This window comes from Eptatretus burgeri, chromosome 11, assembly GCF_056783735.1.
Source record: "Eptatretus burgeri isolate ZD-2024b chromosome 11, Ebu_testis_v1, whole genome shotgun sequence".
Taxonomy (NCBI): Eukaryota; Metazoa; Chordata; class Myxini; order Myxiniformes; family Myxinidae; genus Eptatretus; species Eptatretus burgeri.
This window is the reverse complement of record NC_140971.1, coordinates 53,706,547-53,724,501: the sequence shown is the minus strand read 5'-3', so window position 1 is coordinate 53,724,501 and position 17,955 is coordinate 53,706,547. Positions and strand designations below refer to the sequence as shown.

General features: G+C 40.8%; 1 protein-coding gene across 5 annotated transcripts in view; it reads left to right on the top strand.

The window, feature by feature from the left end:
- Positions 1 to 17,955, top strand: part of LOC147017089 (leucine-rich repeat and immunoglobulin-like domain-containing nogo receptor-interacting protein 1-B) — a 259,391-nt gene that overhangs the window by 2,787 nt on the left and 238,649 nt on the right. For 4 of the 5 annotated variants that reach the window (XR_015049337.1, XM_085846454.1, XM_085846458.1 and 1 more), the window contains exon 2: positions 11,556 to 11,766. Coding sequence is in view for 2 of the 5 variants with exons in the window: in XM_085846454.1 (XP_085702580.1) it covers positions 11,748 to 11,766 (19 nt within the window). In the remaining 3 variants the exon portion in view is untranslated. Of the gene's footprint in view, positions 1 to 10,934; positions 11,067 to 11,555; positions 11,767 to 17,955 lie in introns of those variants that run through there. The other variant, XM_085846455.1, reaches the window with a different exon arrangement.

Sequence of the window (17,955 nt, the reverse complement as noted above, 5' to 3'; positions counted from 1 at the left end):
GAAAACCCGACTGTTGTTTTCCACACACAATACTCTTTTCTCCGAAGCATTCGTTCGCTCGCTTCGACACACGAGCACCCTTTCAACCGACTGCAGTTTTGCACGTCTGCCAAACTGAAGTTGTTCACGAGGTCTTCGCTTGCTCTCCCGTTCGCTCCTTCAACACACAAGCACGCCTTCCTCAGCCACTGCCGACAAACTCCTGCCCTTCGCGTCACTTCCTCTTTTTGGCCACACCTTCTCAGCCGACGGTGCGGGGCCTCGTCCGAGATGGGGAAGAAGAAGAAGAGGGAGTTCTCGTTCCACCACCACCGCACAACAATAATGCAGCCTCTCACATCTCCCGACACACATATAACATCCATTTTATCAAAGAACCTCGCTAAACAGGCATTTAATGGGGATCTGAGCTAATCCTATATTTAGTAATCCAATAAGGGCCATTTCTGTAACTGTGTGTGTGTGTATATATATATATATATATATATATATATATATATATATATATATATATATATATATATATATATATATATATATATATATATATATATATATATATATATATATATATATATATATATATATATATATATATATATATATATATATATATATATATATATATATATATATATATAGATAGACCGGGCGTCGTGGCGTGCGCCTGTAATCCGGCTACTCGTAGGCTTGGGTTGGAGGATCGCTTGAGGACGGGAGCTCTGCACTGGGCCGTGCTATGAGAGGGTGTAGAGCAGCCCGGAATCATGGCGAAACCCAATCCTTATCCCTGTGTCGTACGAGGCGACCAGGGTTGCGTCAGGAAGGGCATCCGGTGTAAAACCTATGCCAAATCAGTATGCGGATCATAACGGATGATCCGCTGTGGCGACCCCTAACGGGAGCAGCCGAAAGACGAACAACAACATGTGTGTGTGTATATATATATATATATATATACACTTTTCTTTTTAAAGAAGAAGGCGCTTCCAATCAAAACTAAAAAATTATATAGACGAAGCTAATTTGAGCAAACAAGCGAGAGCAGACCCGGTCTCAGGCAATGTTTTGCCGGCTTCATCAGGCACAATGGATCCCGATCCTCTGCACGTGTCCGGTTTTTATTTTGATACAATTGCTCATTTCTGGGCATGTGCTCGTGCTCAAGGTCAAATGGAGGAGTGCTTTTTTTTATTTTGCAAAAGCAAAAACAAACAAGCTTTTTTGCTCAAATTAGCGGAGTCAATATAGTTTATTTATTTTGGTTGGAAGTGCCTTCTTCTTCTTTAAAAAATTGTCATCCCAACTGTACCAATCTTGTATATATATATATATATATATATATATATATATATATATATATATATATATATATATATATATATATATATATATATATATATATATACACACACCAGGGAAATTGAATGAGTCACGAATGTTGCTTCCAGATGATCTTTATGGTGACAAGCTTTCAGCCAAATAAGCCTTCTTGGTGCACAAGAACAGCAAGCATGCAGATGAGATCATGGTGTAACATCAATACATAAATATTTACGAAATGTACAAAAGCAGAGATTTTCCCTGATTGGTGTGAACATTTCTAATACATGACCTTGCATTATTAAAGCATGTATAGAGTGTGTTCTCAGCTTTTTTAAACGTTTTGTTTCGTACATCTTTGACAAGTGATTAGGTATATGACCCATGTCGGTTTACAGTCCATGGAGGACATGATGGGGTTTACAGAAGGGATGCTTTTTGCTCAGTTTATGGCTCCGTTTACAGAGTGAGGGTCAGTGTCTTGCAATAAAGTATGTTTCTAATTGTGAGAGAGAAGTTTATTCTTCCTTTTTTGTTGAGCAGATGCCTATTACTCTGATTGCTTGACAGTATGGTATGCTTGTAATTGTATGTTTAAGGGGATATGAAGATGGGAGAAGGTAAGAGCATGCGTCTGTTGGTTTGGTGCATAGTTCTGTTTCAAGACTATTGTTTTGAAGTGTGAGTGATGTGTCTAGAAAGTGAACTTCAGACTGTGAGCTGTCACATGTAAATTTGATGGTTGGATTTTTTGATAGTTGGAAGCTATCCCATAAGTTATATTGTTCAACTACCATCAGCGAAGTGGCAGATTCAATGCTGGTACATTAGAAAGGAGGTCATTTTGAGGGGAATTGATTGAGATGTTTATGATCATGAAGGGTATAGACAAATTAAGTGCAGAGGAGTTTTAAGTAGAATAGACAGTGATAAGACCAGGGACTATAGCTTGAGAGTAAAGAAGATGAGAGTTAGGACAGTAGTAATGTCAGAGTCTTTCAGTGAGAGTTTTTAATGCATGAAATGGTCTCGCTCGATAGGTACTGGCAGCAGAAAGCGTATATAGGTTTGAATTTGAATTGGATAGGTACCCCAGATGCATTGGATATTGAGGGGTACAGGGATATTGACAGGACTGAATCCAGGATGGATGATGGTTTCTGAAATTGGTGTAGTGCAGGCATGATGGGCCAAATGGCCTTCTCATCTTGTGCCAAAATTATTTGCCTATCATTGTACATCCCTATTCATACGTCAACTTCAAACTAAAAAAAAAACATCTTTTTTGAAAAACAACAAATCCCCAACAAATCCTCACCCACTCAATCATCTCATTCTTTCATATTAATCCTTCCTCAACTTTTTTCTTACCTTTCTTACTTAAAAAAAGAAAACCTTTGTTATGGATCAGTTTTTTTTTTATGACATTTTAAAATGTTTATTCTCTCCTTCCCAAACCTCTGTCTACTTTGTACCTTCTTCTTCTTCTTCCATACTTTTCTCTTTCCTTTCTCATTTGGGTGTAAAACCATGTCTCATGATAACACCGAGTTATTTAACTTCATGTCATTACCCACCTTTCCCTTCACCCCAATTGTGATGTTTACCTCTGCCACCGAAGGTGGGTGGAGGTTATGTTTTCATCCCTGTCTGTTTGCCTGTGAACACGACATCTCAAAGTTCTGGACGGATTCAGACGAAATATGGTTGACAGGCTGGTTGTGTGACAAGGCCGAACTGGTTAGATTTAGGTAAAGATCCAGATATGAGATTTTAAAGTGATTCTTCACCATTGAGGGAAATGGCCAAAAACGATATATAGCATGATAATCTCAATGTTGAGGACGGATTCAGACAAAACTTGGCGGACATGTTGGGTGTGTGATGACGATCTGGATCCAGATACGAAAAAAACCAAAACAAATTCACTGATACTTCACCATTGAGAGATGGGACCCAAAACGATATATACCATGATACTGTATTTCAAAACGTTGTGGACAAGTTATGACAAAACCAGGTGGATGAGTTGGTTTGGTGACGAGAACAAGCAGATTAGATTTTGGTTCAGGTCCGGATCCAGATCCGGCCTATCAGTGGGATCCAAAATGTAAACTGTTCATCCTGGCGGAGTTATGCGCTCTACAAAGTGTTCCAGTTGTCTTTGTTTAGCTAAACCTGTGATCCAGAAGAGAAACCTGGTTTGCAGTCAGTGTAGATTTATTACCGTTAACACTTGCATGTTTACATTTCCGTCAACCCCCACCACTCATCGTCTGTCTCTTTCCATCTTTCCTACAGTCAGCTTCCTCTGCTCTCTCAGCTTTCCAACTCTTCCCAGCTCCTCCAGGATACACGCATTCTTACAGTAACCCATTCCCGGTTAAAGTCCACCAATCCAAGATGACTGCACACCTTACCTATTTTGTTCCTTACTTTCCACTCTGTGGAAATGTCTTCAATCCCACCCTTCCCTCCAGGGATTCAAGTTGTCGGTACACTACCTTCTCATGTCTTCTCCTATCCCCACCTGCAAAAATTTATACTCCCACTATCTATACCTCACCCAACCATCTTAATTCAGGATTCATCCCCTCCTCTCTCCATATTTCCTTGCTTGTGCATCCACCTGCTGCCTTTCTCCTATCTATTAATGCATTTATTTTGCCTTTGTCTTCTTGCTGTCTTCAGGGTCTAGATTTTTTTTTCCAAAATGGAATATGCCAACTTTGAGTTGAGGTCTCAGAGTCTGATTTACTTGAGACTGTGGTTTGAGTTTGTTTTTTTGTTTTTTTTGCGTTGTCAATCGATTTCACCACCGAGTTGATAAACTGATCCTGTTACTTCCTCTATATATCTTGCTGCATTAGTTCTCTTTGTTTTGCCTCCCTCACCAGCTACTTAGTTTGGCACAATGCATTTGTTTTATGCTTCTTCGTGTATTGATTTGCCAATCAAATCTGATGATTACTGGGTTATTCAAATGAGGAACATTAAATCACTTTGCCTCCAGGTACCCTTCAGGTTTTGTGTTGTGACACCATAACATCATAACATTCCAGAAGGCAAGCGATTGTTGTGCAAAACCAACACATAATATATATGGTCGGTTCAAATGACTGCCACATTCTCTGTTTTAAACGTTGAGCTTTGAATGTGCAAAACTCCAGAAATAAACCTTACAGACCCACAAATGTCACCAAAAGACCAGAGCTATAGTATCTTCTGCTACCTCCTGCTCCAGTTGCACAGCATCACAGAGGGAGCACATTTGCCTTCGAGCTGTCTAGTTTGCGTTTGATTATCGACTCGGCCATAAACTGTCAGATTGATGCATTGCAGGCAGGGCATTGCATTTAAATGTTTTGCCGTCCATTGGATGGACGTTAAGCTGGGGACCCATCTCCTATCATTGATTGCTGGTGGATGTTAAAGATCCCGCAATGTCTTTTGATGAAGACTCGGCCGGAAAAATGGCACCCTATAGGGCAATGAGTAAACTTTTCTGCTAGAATGTTCGGATGTATGGCTCTTTTTGCAACACAGTACATGTGAAAAGCATAACGGCCTCTGGAATGGGTTTCCGTCCTGTTAAATGAAGATGGACAGCTCGGTTCTGGCTTGAATTTGAACTAATTCAGAACCTGCGAGTACAAATGAGCATAATAGATAAGCTTGTTATTGGCTGTCCAATGTTTCAATATCGGTGTATTGCAATGAGAAAATAATTTGCCATTATGTAGAGGGTAGACCTTTAATTTTTATCTGTGGAGAACACTTGGTATTGTATGAGATGATAAGTGTAACTCAGGAATTTAAATTAATAACATGGAAATTTGTGATGAATCTTTGATGAATATACATAACAGGGTGTTTCAAAAAAAGTGGACTATCTGAACGTTTTATTGCAGAAAAATTACAAAAGGTACCAAGCAAGTTCAGTGATACATTGATGGAAAACATATGCAATGCCATTTTCAAGTCACTTATTATACTTCTTGTTAGTGACAGCTTCAACGTGTGCTCCACCTCTCTTCAAACAGGCTTTGATCATGACTCCAAAATTCTCCACAAATCATTTGCAAATGACTTGAGTGGTAGCCTGACGGTCGTCCCCCACATCCTGCTTCTGGACAGCTGGCGTTCTCGGTTTGTTGGCATAAACTTGACCTTTGGTAGCACCCCAAAATAAAAATCAGTGGATTCAAATCCAGGCTGTGGGTTTCCCACTCATGCACTGTACCCAGGCTGATGACACAATTTCCAACCAGCTTGTGGAGCAAGTCGATGGTTTCACCCGCAGTGTGTGGTGGAGCACTGTCCTGCATGAATCATGCAAGTCAGTTGATTTGGAGACTAGTTCAGTGAGATCACAATGGAATTGGTGTTAGACCTCCTGGTACCACGCGCAGTTGACTGTCACGGTCTTACCATTGGCATCCTCAAACCAATATAGTCCCAGAATACCCCCATCTGACATTCAATGCACAGAAGCAAGTGGACTTGGGGCCTGAGAGAGACCTCAGACACCTCAGTAGGCTCAGCACCCAAGAAGATGTTGTGATTGTTGAGAGCCCCATTCAAATTGAAGTGTGCTTCATCACTCAACCACAAGGAGTTGATCCAATTTGAGTACCTTTCCATTCCGTCACTGAACCAATCACACATTGTTAGTCGGCTTGCCACGTCATTCAGTTCATTCATGCTTTACAGATATGATGTAGAGGTAGAGCTTGAATTGCCACACAGTGTGAATGTGCCACACAAATGAGGCTGACATCATCAGTTCTCGGGAACACCGATGGTGGGATTTCTTAGGACGTTCAAGAGCAGAATCTCTCACAAGATCAATATTCCCTTGGTCCTTGGTAACACTTGGTGAGTGGCCACTGTTGCCTTTATTTTAATTTTTCGCACTTCCATGTCCTTGGAAGTGCTCCACAAACCACTGAATGCTCCCTTTGGAAGGTCCTTTACAGGTGTGAACATTGTAATACTGATAATATCGTCGGCACACCTGCACGTCGGATTGTGTCTCAAACCACAAAGTCATGATTTTCATTTTTTTTTTTCCACTGTGAACACCATAGTTGACGTCGGGTCCTACCGACTACTTGTTAGAATTGGCATCCCACCACCACAATAACCTACAAGAGAGATGGGTAGAGCATTACAAACGACAGGGTATCAGACTGCTCAAATAGTCCACTTTATTGAAACACCCTGTACACACAGAATAAATGAGTAACTAAATGAAAAAAAGCTGTACTGCTAATTGCAGCAAAATGATGTAGTATTATAAATATGTTGTCTTTGGAAAGGAAGGGGTGAATGATATTAAAAAAACAATCCAATTTTTTTTAATTCAAATTTTAGTCATTCAGAAATCAATAACTCCTTGAATGACCTCAATGATCATTATGTATTTAATTAAGACTCCCAAAATTACCTGCTTCTCAAGCTTTTTGTATTCTGGTGTAATGGCAATTAAATTTAACTTCCTTTTCTGTTATAATGCTTTCTCCATTCTCCTTAGACCTTGGAACATGACATGTTGTATGGCTTTGATGTTTTGAATCGTATGTTGTCATGGTGAAATAAATCATTAATTACACTGAACAACAAAAGTTTTGTACTGGAGAAGTGTAAAGTGATTTAGACTAATTTGGGTACGCTGATTTCAAAAATCATAACCGTTTTGCTGTATCACGTCAGGATTTTCAGTAACAGAAATATTCCCATTGCCTAGAAGTCAGGATTTCAATGAAATTTACAAAAATTCATTTATTCATTTATTTCATCCTGAATGCTTCAAAATTATAGAAATTACAGAAAAACTCCACTAGAATGTAATTAAAAATGCTTTAGGCATTTGGCTTTGCGTTTGTGCTGCTCTGTGTCAGTTTCACGATGCAGGAACCAGCAGAAATCGCCCATCATGTTCGGGTTGTGCCGCCCTTGGTAACGCGTCTCCATGAGTGAAATCTCTTGGTGGAATCGCTCGCCGTGCTCGTCCGAGACTGCTCCCAAGTTGTCAGGGAAGAAGTTCAGGTGCTGGTGTAGGAAATGGATTTTCAGGGACATCCTGGAGCCAAGTTTCCTGAAGGACTCCAGCAGCTGCTGCACTATTTCTTCATAGTTGTCCGCGCGCTCGTTCCCCAAGAAGTTGTCCGTCACAGCTTTGAAGCTCCTCCACGCTGCCAGCTCTTTGGGGTTTAGAGTTGTCGGAAAAGTTTCGTCCTTCATAATCTGTCGGATTTGCGGTCCAACAAAGACACCAGCCTTGATCTTGGCCTCCGACAAGGTGTTGCCAAACTTTTCCTTGAGGTATAAAAACCCACGCCCATTCAGATCCATTGCCCGTACAAAACTTCATCAAGCCGAGCTTTATGTGGAGTGGTGGAAGGAAAACCTTGGCTGGGTCGACAAGGGCGACATGCTTCACGTTGTGTCGACCAGGTACATGCTCTTTTCGCTCTTCCCAATCTTTCTTCGTCCAGTGATTCTTGTCGTCTCTGCTATCCCAGAGACAAAGGAAGCACATGTATTTCGTGTAGCCTGACTGCAGCCCTAACAACAGCGCCACCACTTTCAAGTCTCCGCAGATGTGCCAGTTGAAGTCATTGTACTTGATGGAATCAAGCAGCTGCCGCATAGTCTCATAGGTCTCTGTCATGCCGAACGCGTGATCCAGTGGGACTGATGGTTTCTCGTTGCCATTGTGGAGCAAAACAGCCTTCAAGCTGTTCTTCCTCGAGTCGATGAAGAGGCGCCAGTCTGCAGGATCGTGATCACACCCAAGTTCTTTCAACAGACCGTTGATGTCACTGCAGAATGTCATCGTGTCTTCCATCTCAAAGAACTCAGCCATGTCTCTGTGACGTGCTCTGAACAAGGATATCTTGGTGTTAGGTTCAAGTAGATTCCACTGCTGCAGCCTTGATCCAAGCAGCTCTGCCTTCGCCTTTGACAGCGAGAGATCTCTTACAAGATCATTTAAGTCTCCCTGGTTCAGAAGGTGTGATTCTTGAGTGTCGGGTTCAAAAGGTTCATCATCACCATCCTCTTCACCACTGCTTACAGCTATGTTCTGATCAGCTGGAGGTGTTGGAACGGGGTTCTCGTCATCATGAGGCACAGGTTTACGAGCAGAGACGCAGTCAGCGTACTTGATGTGACCTTTATTCTTCTTGTTGAAGCCGGCGATGCTTGTGCAGCAGAAATAACAATCATCATGATGATTCTGCGGCTCACGCCATATCATGGGCACCGCAAATGGCATGCTCGCGCGCTTGCCCACCAACCACTGAGTCAAGGTTGTGTGACAGCTTGTGCAGCAGATGTGTGGTGCCCAGCTCTGTTCTTGGTCCCCCACCTTACACCCGAAGTAGTGAAAGTAGGCGGCCTTCATTTTCACTGCTGTAGATATACTTCGCTGTTGATCTTTTTTGGTATACCGACCACAGACATAACAGAAGTTGTCAGGATGATTGGTACAGGAACGCCTACTCATCTTTATCTGAAAGAAAGAAATATAACACAAGTTAACAACAATTGTACGAAATAGACATGTTAAAGACATATGTAAATTTCATTGAAATCCTGACTTCTAGGCAATGGGAATATTTCTGTTCCTGAAAATCCTGACGTGATACAGCAAAACGGTTATGATTTTTGAAATCAGCGTACCCAAATTAGTCTTAATCACTTTACACATCTCCAGTAAAAAAAAAATTTTTGAAATTTGTTGTTCAGTGTTATTAACACCATTGAACCATTGTGAACTGCTGCCTCAATGCCATTATTGCCTTCATTATCTTATCCTCAAAGAATATATAAAACATTGAGGTGAGAAAGTATAAGACTTCTGCTTTTGATGAACAAAGTTTATTTAATCTTTGCAGTTTCATTATGGACTCGTAATGGAGAGCCATCGATTTATTATGAGTATATAAAGACGGGCAGTATCAGACTTTTTCACCCCACCCCCATGCATGCACCATTTATGCAGTGGTCTACCCCCAACATCCCCTTCCACCCTCCCCTGCTTGAAACGTGCATTTGAATGTAGCACCCTGATACTTCCCAGTTCCGTGTGCGACGGCCTGCGATTCCCGGGAGTCTGGGGGGAACCCGAGATAGCTCCCCCCCCTCGTGTTTTCTCACCTGACCCTCGGCCGCAACAATATATGTATATATATGTATATATATGTATGTATGTATATGTATATATGTATATGTATGTATATATATGTATGTGTATATATATATATATATATATATATATATATATATATATATATATATATATATATATATATATATATATATATATATATATATATATAGTTTTTGGCCCTATCTCTCAATGGTATAAAATAACTTGGGAAATTAAAAAAAAAAAACTTCTAGTATCAGGATCTTCCCCAAAATCGAATCAATTTGTCCTTATCAAACACCCAACCTGTCCACCAAGTTTTGTCCAAATCTGTGCATAACCTTTTCAGATATTCTGCTCACAAACAAACGGGTGAACACAGAATCTCCGTCCACTTTCAGTCGAGGAGAGAGTTAAGAGCAATAAAGAAAAAAAAATGACCTGTAGAAACTATTCGACAAACATATTTCCTTAAACTAGTCTATGAAAACCTAATTTAAAGGAAATGGCAAACTTGACAGGACACCAGGTCTCAAATGGCAAGATAATTCAAACATACAATTATGATATTGACTTTATGAATTCCAATCAGATGAGTTTTTTTTATGAATGACTGTCTCATTATGGAAGTATATCTCCTCCTGGCCTGCAGGGCCTAAAAATAGTAACATCACCACTCCAGTTCTCTATAAACCTGACTGATAGGTTGCAGGAAAATAATTATGCAAAATGCACCTGCCCTGATGACATTATCAAAATATTCCTTTGGTGTCAGGAGCACAGATTGTGACCCGAGAACAATTTGAAATGTCCATCTTCAATCTTTTTTTATCTACACACTATTGTTAAATCCTACCTTGCCTTTGTTAAAATTTGATTTTCAATAGATAATCGTGCACTTATCCCATCAGCCTACTTATCCCTCAATCTACCATCCTGCCAAAGTGTCAATTATGAAACCCTCCCCATTTGTGATGGCCTGTTTTATATCTGCAATGCACAGCTAGCCACCGGGGTCGCCCCTGAAAAGCTTTCAATTGCTGAAAATATTAATCTGATGGCACCTTATCTGGTGGATGGCTGGATTGGTAAGTGGCTTACAGGACATCTGTGGAAGATCAATTTTGCACAGTGAATATTTTTGTGAGTTCTTCAAACACCAAAGCTAATCGACTATGAGCGTTTCCTTGTTTTCCTGCCTTGAAACTTAGTAGTCATCCCTTGCTTGCCCATCACTTCCAGTGATAATTACTTGGCTTTGGCCCAAGGGTTTTTCCATCACGAAGCTGCACCGATGGTTGAATGGTTTGCAGACCCGACAAGTTTTTGTGGATGCTCGGTGCTGGATGCTGCAAAGGATTGCAGAAAGTGTTGATTATAAAGGTTAATACAATAATAACTGCTCTGGCTACACTCCTGCAATCCATATTCAGTGAAGGCAATGGTCTGTCCTTGGCTTTCAGAACTACGTAAGCGAATGTGGACAATGCTACTGAAGACATGCTTCATAATTTATGATTGAGATAGATCAACAACTGAGATTCTGCATCACTCATCTTTCAAGATTCCAAGGAGAAATTTTGGGGTGAGGGAGGAGGGAGAAAAGGGTTGAAGCAAAACATAAACTTTAATATAAAGTTATCATGGAATAATGATGGCTATAAGTTGCATTGTTAGATTTCAAAAATAATATAATGCTATTGTTCCATCACCCTCAATTCGTTAATTATTCCTTCATTAACTTAATATTTGTGAAATTGTCAGGGGTCACTGCAAAGCAACTTCACAATGGGTAAGGTTGAAATCCATCTCAATTTGTTATCTACACATTCAATCATATATAATACATTTGGTAATTTGAGTGTGGCACTGGCATGCATGGCCTTTTGTTTTCATCTGTATGTGTGCTTTAATTTACAAGAAAGTGCAAGCAGATAAGACGGTCGACTATAAAAGGTAGTACAATGCAGTTTATTTTGCACGACGTGCAGGATAGCCGATAAGAATGCCCACTCACCTCTGAGCCTTCTAGCCTAAATGCAAATCTATAAACTGTCATCTTGGTGTTTTGCAGGCAGAGCAAGGCATCAATGTGTGTGCTGTTTTCCTGAGATGGGCGTTAAACTGGGTGTCCCATCTGCCAGTATTTAAGATCATAACAGCATCTTTTCCAAAGTGTCAGCAAGCTATCACCTTGAACAAATTACAAATTCCTGCTCTAACATGCAGGAGACACTGCATCAGCGGCAGAGCGGCTCCCCCACAGATGGTCCTTCTGAACCACGGTATGTGCACCTCCTTTTAATGATATCCTGTATGTGTGGATATAATGTTTAATGACATGTCTTTCGACCCTTGTCCATTCTATCACCATGCCATTGTCCATGCAATTTATAACTTCATCTTCTTATACACAACAGGCATTTGAGGGCTTGATGATATAGCATTCATGAGTATGACATACTTGGAATATTAGATGTGTGTCATGTTTAATGATTGTTAAACTTGTGCCAACCCTTTCGCAGTTTTTTTCTTTAATTACCTTTAAAAAAAAAAAAATTGCACACGCGCTGTATGCATTCATGGTTATATGCCATGTGATCCTGAGAGTGTTCTTTTTTTGCTGAACACCCATAGTTACATTAATCTTTGAGGGTCCTTCCCTCATGGAGGAGGATATTATTTGATAAATGTACCAGATTCCTTCTCCACACTACTCTTTGACCCCCTTACAACCATATACTGTACTTGAAAGAAGGATTAGTCAGCAAGCATGTGAAAGAATCGTTTGCATAGCGAGCAAATCACCGAAGGGATGGCTTTGATCTTAGACTACCAGCAGTGCATATTGAACCGAAGTAAAGGAATCAGATGTAATTGATTCAACAAAGGATTTAGTTTTTAAAGAAATCCCTTCTACCCACAATGCAGTCTGGTGAGAAAGCTCGATCTGCTCTTTTACTCTGTGGAGAGAAACTGCAGACAAGGAATATCCGTAGAGATTTGTTCTGTCTGAGGGTGAATTGCGTTCTCGGCCAGTTGGTAAGCAAAGCGTGCGCTGTGTGCACCATTTGAAGGGGCATGGTGGATGCGCTGAGCATGGCCTATCCCTCAAGGCTCAAGTCCTCAAATTTAAGGCACTTGAAATACCTGGCAAGCTGGGAGAAAAACAACTAATTGAGCTTGTAGGTGTTAATGCCAGCGAAGCATGATTGTACTGTTCAGTCAATTTGTATGTGTCACTATTGCTTTCCGCTATGGCTTGCTCCATTACTGGGTGCTTGATAGCTGGAGTGTTCATGCTTAACAAACTGGGAAATGTTCCTGTTTGCTTTACTCTCTTGTAAACAACGTCCATTTCGGGGGGCAATTTCACTGACATTAGAGCCATGGTGTCTTGTATCACGATGGGCGTCCTCATTGCATGTTCCTCGGGCAAGAGCTCACCTAGTTATTACACACGTACACAAATATGGCGGATATTTTGACCTGCCCCGTCCATGCTTTGATAATAAATAGGTGCCCACATTGAATACCAAGGGATGTGTACAAGAGATGATTGCACTAATTAGGCTTCTTTGGTAGGTTGTGCAATTTTAAAAATCGTTGAATTCGAGCAATTCGTTGGAATCGAACAGCTCTTGACAAGACTCCAAAAAGGTTTAAATTCAAAATTTTCCAGTTCAAACTGCCGAAGAAAGCGTAGGCTGATGGACAATTAATGGCTTTAGAAATATTGAGTGATTTTAACAGTGATATATCAGGGCAGCATTATATTGCTATTTACGCAATCAATGAACCATTGAAATTAAAGTGTAAAGTGTTATTCAATACAATTTAACCAGAATTTATTTAGTTCACAGCACTGAGCTGAATACTGTAGAAAGATTGAGAGCTCATCATGTCGGTATAAACTGCACCAATCATAGGATTATGGCAATGCCCTCCATTAGTGATCTGAATTTGTTTGGGTCGTTGCCTTTTTTTTTTTTCCATAGTGTCGAGGTTTGTGGAAGAGCTAGAATACAGAATGGATCAGGATGCAACAAAGCAAAAGGAACAGTATAATGAGAATGGGGAAATGCCAACAGCAGGGCTGACAGAGAAAATAAATGGAGACTGGCAACAAGGGATGCGGATAAGGTTGAAGGGTGGGGGAGAATGCAGGGGGTGCACAAAGTGGATACAGGAAAAAAAAATGGTCAATAAAATTTTTGGTCTTGCAGTATATATCGTGGTGAACAGCTGTATTGAAGACCTGGAGGGAAAAATAAGATTGAAGAGAATGGGGAAGTTGGTTCCACAGGCAGGGAAGAGGAACAAATGAGTGGAGGTTAGCGGTGATCCTGTAAGTAAGAATTGTTACCTTTTGTTCTCTTTTGAGGTATGTAAGTAACTATGATGTGTAAATACGAAATGTTACCTTTTGAAACGATACATTTCACCGTCGACTGCAAGCATGTGATGCCCATCGCCCACCTTCCTATCGCTCCTTCCTTAAACCTATCCCATCGACTAACCCCGAGAGTATTTAACGGTTTGTGCACATTGCCCGTATACTCTCAGATTGAGAACACCGAGTAGTTTATACGTCGGACTTCGGCATTCCCCATGGCCATTATAATAGTTGTCAGTGCTTGCATTCTCAAGGTTATGGATTCATTTACTCGAAATACTTTTGCTAATATGGTGTGAATGATATAAATCCATAATGCTTTCATGTAAACCGTAAGTAATTCAAATGGTTGTTTGAATAAGTTTTGGAATCAAGCCAAACCTTCGCACAACCCCTTGGAATACGGTATAGTGGTAGGGGAGGGAGCGGTTGCCAGGAATGATGATTCTCATTGATGTGAGGAACACGCGTGCTTTATGCCCTACTTTCCCGTGATGCTTCTCTACAAGACAATGTTGCTGCAAACATTCTTAGAATTTTCATGAAGGTCATGTCTTGTTGTGAAACTATTTTCTTGCTTTGTTTAATGCCGAATGCATTCTCGCTGAATGAATGCACATATTTCTCAGCTCGTCCTCACAGGGCTGGGCTCTCGCACCTCTCCAGAGAACCCTTTGTTTCAGCTTATTGATCCTCAATGAGTGACCGTCATGCTCACTTGCTTTACCCTCGAAAAACCCCTTTCCAACACTCCAAAGATAGTGGAAAAATCCCTGCATTTAATTATTATTTTTAATAATAGTGATGTAGTTCATCGTTGTATTTTAAGACTTAAAGAATAAAATATTTTTTTTAAAAACTCAAAAGACTAAGAAGTTTGAAAGGTTTTCAAAAGTTTTGGTGTCTGGGAAGGAGAAGGCGGGTGGGGCAGGGGCAACAAGAGGGTGGAGGCAGCTGGGGTAACTACCCTGGAGCCCGGACCTAATAGGGGCCCGTAATTGTTCCCTCAATTTTTTGTTTAATATAATGATTGTTTGTTAGTGACCTAATAGGGGCGGCTTTATTTTGTCTCCCTCCAAGCCGCCCAGGGTGATTCGTCGGCATGCCATTACTATGAGAGTAACACCCTGGCTCGTAAAATAAATGACTGTGAGAACAATTTACGTCATGGTAATCGCAGTAATGTCATAATGACGTAAATGAAGACAGGAGTGTTGGCCACACCAGATGCCATCCGGATGAAATGGGTGTATGAATAAGTGAATAACACCCCAATTTCCCTTACACACCACGTGTTTCTGACTATGAAAATACGGAAACCTCCATATAATTTGTTTGAAAAAAACATTCGTATTTCTGTGTCGGTCTCTGGTGAGCTCATAATAGATGATGGCACTTCCAAGTTTCAACCAATGACGGGGAATTTAATGTGACGTCACAGAGGAATTGATTCACCAGTCAAATACAGTACATCCTGTACAGTGGGTCAGAACTCCAAATTGGTTGGTGCAGGAACACGTTACGATAAGTACGGTCTGTACTTATCGTACTTTGTAAAAAGTAAGCCATGTCAGCTTTTTACAACATAAATCCGGTACTCAAAACAGACATGAGAAGGAGCAGCGGGAGAATGTAATACAGAAAGGCTCTCGTACGCTGTTCCAGGTCAGTGCAATTAAGGCCAGTAGCTCTCTATCAAGTGACTGTAGACCTACTATTCCACAAGTCACGGAAACAATTTGTGAGAAATCTCAAGGTGGTAACCCCACTGATGATATAGAAGAACAATGCATTCATGGACTTGAAAGTGAAACAGAGAGGGAGAGAGAGATGGTGGATCATTAGCACAAGCCGATAGGAACTCTCACAGAACATTGAAAGCAGCCTCAAATTCAAATGTGCAAACTTTGATGAAGGACAAGTCTTTGAAATTCCAACCCAGACTGAAGTCGAAAACTGTGTGAGAGAAGGCTATCAGGTATATCCCAAATGATTTCCTCCTGATGGAAAGACAGGGTCACAAATTTCCAACAAATATCTTCAGTTTCAAAATGCCAAACGGTGAAACTGGCAGTCATCGATGGCTTGTTTTTAGTCAAATTAAACAACCATTGTATTGTTTGCCGTGCAGACTATTCGCTCACACAATCTCGCATCCTTCACCTTCAGCAATAGCATCGCCCACAGGTTGGAGTGGGACTGTAAGATGGAAAAACTGTGAGACAGACTCCCTGAGCATGAGCAGAGCTTTTCACACAGGAGATGTTGTATTGCTTGGCGGCGTGAACTTGAAAGATACCTAAAAACAGACTGGAGTTAATGACCTCATCAAAAAGAATACCTCGCTAGAGGCTGAAAAGTGGAAGAAGCTCCTAACAAGCATCATCGATGTAGTGCTCTTCCTTTGTGAGGGGATTGCCTTTCCATGGATCATCACAAAGAATAAGACAAGCAGGGAGGCGACGATGGTTCGCGGGCATTATTGAACAATGACACGATAGGTACAATTGAGTTAGTAAAAGCTTTTTAGGAAGCCCTACTGTAAATACCTATCTCTTCCGTCAAAGTTGACCAAATCAAATCGGATTTTTTTTATATATTGTACGTATGGTCTTTACGCACAGCTTCTAGGAAATGAAATTGTGAGAAAAAAATGGAGAAAAAATAATAATAAATAAAAAGTTCAAGTGGGCGTGGCTCTGCCCACAAGGGGCGCGGGACACCCCTCGTGCAAAAGGACACAACTAGACCATGATATCTAGCTTGTGTCCAAGTTTCATCAAGATCGCATCAAACGTCACGGAGCTATGCTCTGGAGAGTGTCACCAACAGACAGACAGACAGACACACAGACACAACAAAAATAGTGGTCACTGCTGGCACCCACGAACCAACATGTTCACAATGGGAATTTTCTTCGTACACTGGAGCGTTTAGTACATTATGACTCCCTTCTACAAAACCATATCACAAAGATCCAAGAGTCACAGCAGAAAGGAGAGTGAATGCAGACCCACTACCTTTCTGCTGAATCACAAAATGAGTTTATAGATCTCTGTGCTGAAATTGTTCGGAGTTTAATACTAGATGAATGGGAAAATGCTATGTATTTTTATGTGATGGTTGATGCAACACCAAAATCCAGTCATACAGGACAAACAACATTCGTCCTCAGATATCTCAATCAAGAGCAAAGTGGATTCACCATTCAAGAACATTTTATGACGTTTGTTGGTTCTTGTGACAAGACAGGAGCACAGATTGCTTCCATGATTCTCAAAACACTGGAGGAGAATAACATTCCTTTAACTGACTGTCACGGACAGGGATATAACAGCAGTGCAAGCATGGGTAAAAAATACAGTGGTGATCAAAAACACATAATTGAAAAGAACCCCCTGTGCGTGTTTTGTGGTTACCATCCATTCAACCTATCTGGTGCAAATTCAGCAGCTAGCTGTCCTGAAGCAAGTAATGGTTCTTTAGAACTGTGCAGATAATCGACAAGATAATCTCCAGTAGCCCTCAGCGGTGGAGCATACTGAAAAATAAAGTCGGGTCCTCTCTGCATGAATTACCTGGCACAAGATGGACAGATCATGTTGATAGTGTTCAATCGTTTGCAGCTCACCTCCCTGGTATACAAGAGGCCTTGGAACAGCTCCTCACTCTGAATCTCACTCCCAAAACAAGAAATGATGTGAATAGTGTCATAAAGTATTTATCTTCATTCATCTGCATCATCATGTCTGCAATTTGGCAGAAAATTCCAGCAGAAGTTGAAAACAGAAAATAAGTCATTCAAGCCAGAAAAGCCACCATTTGTGTTGAGGTTTCAAGCTTGAATGGCCTTATCAGTGACCTCAATAAATTTCAAAACAAGTGGCCTGATATTCTGAATGAATCAAAACTTGCAGCCAATGTTATGAATGTGCCTGCTGAGTTTCTAAAGAAGCGTTAAGCTAAGAAGACAGCATGTTTTGATAAACAAACACACGAGGAATCCCTGACCTTTTCCAGAAAAACCGAAAGCGAAGAGGAGGCTTAATTCTAATGTACCATAATATCTTCCATGTTG